General features: G+C 62.7%; 1 protein-coding gene across 1 annotated transcript in view; it reads right to left on the bottom strand.

The window, feature by feature from the left end:
- Window positions 1-4,232, bottom strand: part of HS3ST2 (heparan sulfate-glucosamine 3-sulfotransferase 2) — a gene marked incomplete at its 5' end in the record, with an annotated part of 12,335 nt that extends 8,103 nt beyond the window's left edge. The window contains one exon of the mRNA XM_026084639.1: window positions 4,057-4,232. Coding sequence (XP_025940424.1) covers window positions 4,057-4,232 — 176 coding nt within the window. The remainder of the gene's footprint in view (window positions 1-4,056) is intronic.
- Between the last annotated feature and the right edge of the window lies 1 nt (window position 4,233).

The raw sequence follows: 4,233 nt of genomic DNA, 5'->3' as shown, positions 1-4,233 counted from the left end.
ACAGACCCGAGCAGCCGGGCGACGATGCTGCGTGGTGGCAGCGGCTGCTCGCCCTCGGGCGCCCGGCTGCAGCACCTCGCTCGCACCCGGCAGCGCTCGCAGCCCTGCGGAGGCCCAGCAGCACCCGGGCACCGAGGGCGCGCGGGGCGGAGGCGGAGGCAGAGCCCGGCTGGGTGCCACGCTGCCCCCGGGGCCCCGTCACAGCGGCTTGCTGTGCGGGAAAGCCTGGGCTCAGCYGCCCGGGAACGGCTGGCGCCGGGCTCAGCTGGCACCGGGGCAGGAGGCACGCGGCCGGAGGCACGCTGGAGCCCAGGCAGGGCTATGCGCTGTGGCAGTGCGGAGCCCGCCTGGGCACAGCATGGGAATCCCGCTGGCGTCAGGATGCTCCGGCCACGCTCTCTTTAGAACGGGTCAGTGTTTGGTAAGCAACACCAAAATGGGACCCAAAATACACCCCCATTCCCCCGTTTGCTGCATGGACTCAGCCCTAGCCGCCCTGAGGCAATGGTGGCCGGGCTGGTTTCCCCTCCGATGCCTTCAGCCCCTCCAGAGGAATTTTACTCCGTCCTAAACATGCAACCTGCCTCCTAGGGGTGCAGCAGTGCCGGTCTTGCAGAAGCCAGGCTGGGTCTGCAGCCCAACCTGCTAGGAAAGCTCCTCTCCGTGAATATAATGCATCTCCCAGGATTACACAGAGGAAATCCTGGAGAGGAAAACTGCACCCCAAGATGCTGTAATTAGAATCACTGCTCAAAGTTAACTGCAAATTAAGATGCCGTCTTCCCTGTGTTCTGGAAAACACTGAAGGTTATTGGCACACTCTACCTGCAGCAGGAAAAGCTCTGTGTTGAACATTTAGTCCAGGATTGGTAATGAATCGATATTCCCCAGTAGCTGGCTGTTTGGTTTCAGTTGTCTTAAAACAGATCTTGCTAAAAATACCTTTCCTGTAGTGTATCTCTAGCTAATGAGGTGGATTAGAGAGGATGACGGGAATTGGAAGAGGCATGGGTGTCTTTGGTCTGAAATCATTAGGCAGGCAGCTCCCGGGCTGCGTGGTCTTGCTGGGGCGTGGGAGAGGCGGCGGGGTCTGGCGCACCGTCCACTTCGGTGTGCACGGTCTCCCGAAACAAGGGGAGCAACGGCTCTAGGGGCGATGGCAGGAGGCAGGACAGGAGGCACCAGGAAAACGGCTGGTGTTAACAAGCAAGAGGTGTGGAGACAGCAAGGACGGGAGGATCAGGAGATACCACCCTCCTCGGCTTCCCACACCTCCCTTCTGAGCAAATGCAAAAGAAAAGGACTCAATGTTTCCTGAGCATCCCGGGGGCTCAGCTCGGGCTGCTCTCGCCCCTTCCCCTCCGCTCTGCACTGGGACGCTGCACGGGAAGGCCTGCGCCTCGCTCGCAGCCCCGTCCCRGGCGAGGAGCCTTGCCCGGCCAGGGCAGGAAGGGCCGAGCTTGCTAACCGCGTCTGCTCTGCCCGTCCGCGGGCTGCAGCCACCCGTGGGACGCTGCTCGCCGGCTTCCCTGGGCTCCTGGCGGAGGGGCCGGCGCTAATCACGCTGGGGGTTAGACCTGCTCCATATTTAATTGCTCCACTTGCAAGCAGTAAAATCAATTCCACATTTCATACATTAGTGGCCTCTGTGCTTAAGTTCTGGCAAATTTGTGAGATTAAGAAAAAAAGTAATAAAACCAGGGAAGTGTCATTTAATTGTTTTATCTGAGCTAATTTGGAGGCTTCGCTGATCAGGCGTGATCTCTCCATCGATCCGGACGCAGCGCCAGGCCCCGGGCAGTGCGCTCCTCGCCCGACCGCGCTTGGAGTGCCCACCGGCCGGGCCGGCACGGCACTGCCTCGCTCTGCGGCTGCGGCCAGGGTGAGCAGTGCCCGGGCACCCACGGGGGCTGCAGCCCTCCCGGTCCCGGGAGCCGCTTCCCCTCCAAGGAGCCTGGGCTGAGCCGCATCCTGGCTGCCCGCAGGCTGCGCAGCTCCTACCAGCACCTTCCCTGCAGCTCCGGATGCCCCTTCCCGCCCGGCGCTGCCATTCCTGCCTGCGTCGGAGCTGTTCCCAGCCCGGCCGCTCTTAGGCAATGCCAGATGGGTGGGAGAGCGTCTGGCATCCAGGGGAGGGGGACAGACCTGCAGGCGGGCAAGCGCAGGCGAGGGACACCGCTGCAGCTCCCCTCCAAACCGTGCAGGAACTGGGCATGGTACATGACCGCCTTGGACCAGGGAAAGGGCCTCAGAGAGCGTCCCCTGCGCCTGTCCTGCTTGTGGACGCCAGGAGCGGGGCAGCCTGGTGGCACCGCCAGGGCCACAGAYGGGGCCCGGGCTCCTGCCGCCCGCTCTTTGTGCCGAGGGACACYGAGCTCCCGCAGCATCCGGGGGGGAGGGCTCCTCAGACGGTCTCAGACTTCGAGGAGATGCATCCCAACCGTGACTTCTCTCAGCCTGTGCTCCACAGTCTCAGCTACGGTTGTAAAAGAAGCAGAGCATCTCCGGCTGTAGGGTCTGTAAATGCGACCCGACCGCAACGCACGGCAGYGGCACCTGCCCGAGGCCGCAGGCAGCCCTCGCCGCGCCGTGGCGCCAGCCTGCCGCCCGGGGACACGGACACCATGAGCGCCAGCCCGGCCCCCAGCTGCCGGGTGCTGCTCAGAGCAGGTCTGACCTGCTCATGGTCAGAAACCGGCATCTTTGTGCCACTGCATGACGCGKGTCTCCCCGAGCCGGGGACAAACCCAGGGACCCCAGCAGAGCTGCATGTGGCCTGACGGGCACCACGTCTTGCTGCCTCCCGACCCATTTGGCATCCGACCAGCACTGCCCCGCTCTCAAACGGGAGACGGTCCCACCAGGAAACCACTGCTGAGACGGCGGGGCAAGGGAGGAGAGCGGAGCTTGGTACACGGGGCCCCGTGGCTGCCTCCCACCCGCCCACCCGCTGGCAGGGTGCTCTGGACACACCGGCAAGCAGCGGGTGCCCTCGCCGCCAGCGCGAGCAGGTGTCTGCCCAGCTGCACGGACCATGGGGACATGCCGGGGCTGTGGGGCCACTGGCGCGGGGTACGAGTCCCTGGGCTCCTCTGATCTGCACACACACACAGGCTGCGCTTACTGCCGCGCCGCGAGCACCGCTGAACTGAACAAGAAAGCCTGTACTGAAATTAAAATCTCGCCATCTCCTGCTGGAGATGCACTCTCTGCTCTCTGCAAATTATTAGAGATCTCAGATACACTTGCACTTATTTGAGTTCAGACAGACAAGACAGGAGGATAGGAACTGTCCCTTTCACAAAATTAGATAAAACCTGATGGCAAAGGGCTATGAAGCAAACGGAGTGGGGCTGCAAGAGCAGGGAGACTAATAGTGCAATCCTGTGGGCTAATAATTCACAAGCGTTTTGGAGGTTCCTTCACATTGACAAGTGTCTCTCCAAACAGGAAGGGAAACCTGTTCTTGTCCTGGCTCCAGCCCCAGGTTCCCAGCATGGATTGGGGTCGTTTCCACATGCAGTAACAGACTCATTTATTTGGGCTCCAGCAGCCATATTCCCACGGCTAGAAGGAAGGGAAATCACATGGGGCTGGGACACGGGGCTGCCTCTTCTCCCTGAGCCAGCACTAGACTTCTACTCCTAGATCCTGCTTAGCACTTTCTTAAGGAGGAGGAAAAACTCCCCAAAAGAAGTCAAGCAACAGACTCCATCGCGAGCACAGAACAAATCCGCTTGTGCGAAACACCCACGGCTGCTCCCGCTCCGCCGACTCCACGGATGCACTAGCGTTAGACAGACTTGGACAATATCCTGCCATAGGGATGTGCGTGAGACACCACGTCCCCTCGCCCGTGACCGAGATCCCCCGGAGCCGCCAGCTGTTCCGCACAGACCGCGCAGGGAGAGGAGAGGCGAGGACGGGGCAGATGGTGCGGGGCGAGTTGAGGGAAGCGCCCGCGAGGGAGAGGAGCTGGGCAGTGCCGCCGGAGCGGGGGGCGATGGCCCGCAGGGTGGGAGCCGCGCCGGGGGCGAGGCGCCGTGCCGGGCTCACCTGTACCACTCGAGGCCGCGGTCGTAGTTCCTGTCGAAGAAGTGGGGCTCGGTGCCCAGGGCGCGCACGTCGGGGTGCACGCGGATGAACTCCAGCACGGCGCGCGTGCCGCCCTTCTTGACGCCCACCACGATGGCCTGCGGCAGCCGCTTGGCCCCGGGCCGCGGCGGCGGCGGC

The sequence above is a fragment of the Apteryx rowi genome, unplaced genomic scaffold (genome assembly GCF_003343035.1).
Source record: "Apteryx rowi isolate R43461 unplaced genomic scaffold, aptRow1 scaffold_119, whole genome shotgun sequence".
NCBI classification, from domain to species: Eukaryota; Metazoa; Chordata; class Aves; order Apterygiformes; family Apterygidae; genus Apteryx; species Apteryx rowi.
The sequence above is the reverse complement of the archived record's forward strand: the minus strand, read 5'-3'. Positions and strand labels throughout refer to the sequence as shown.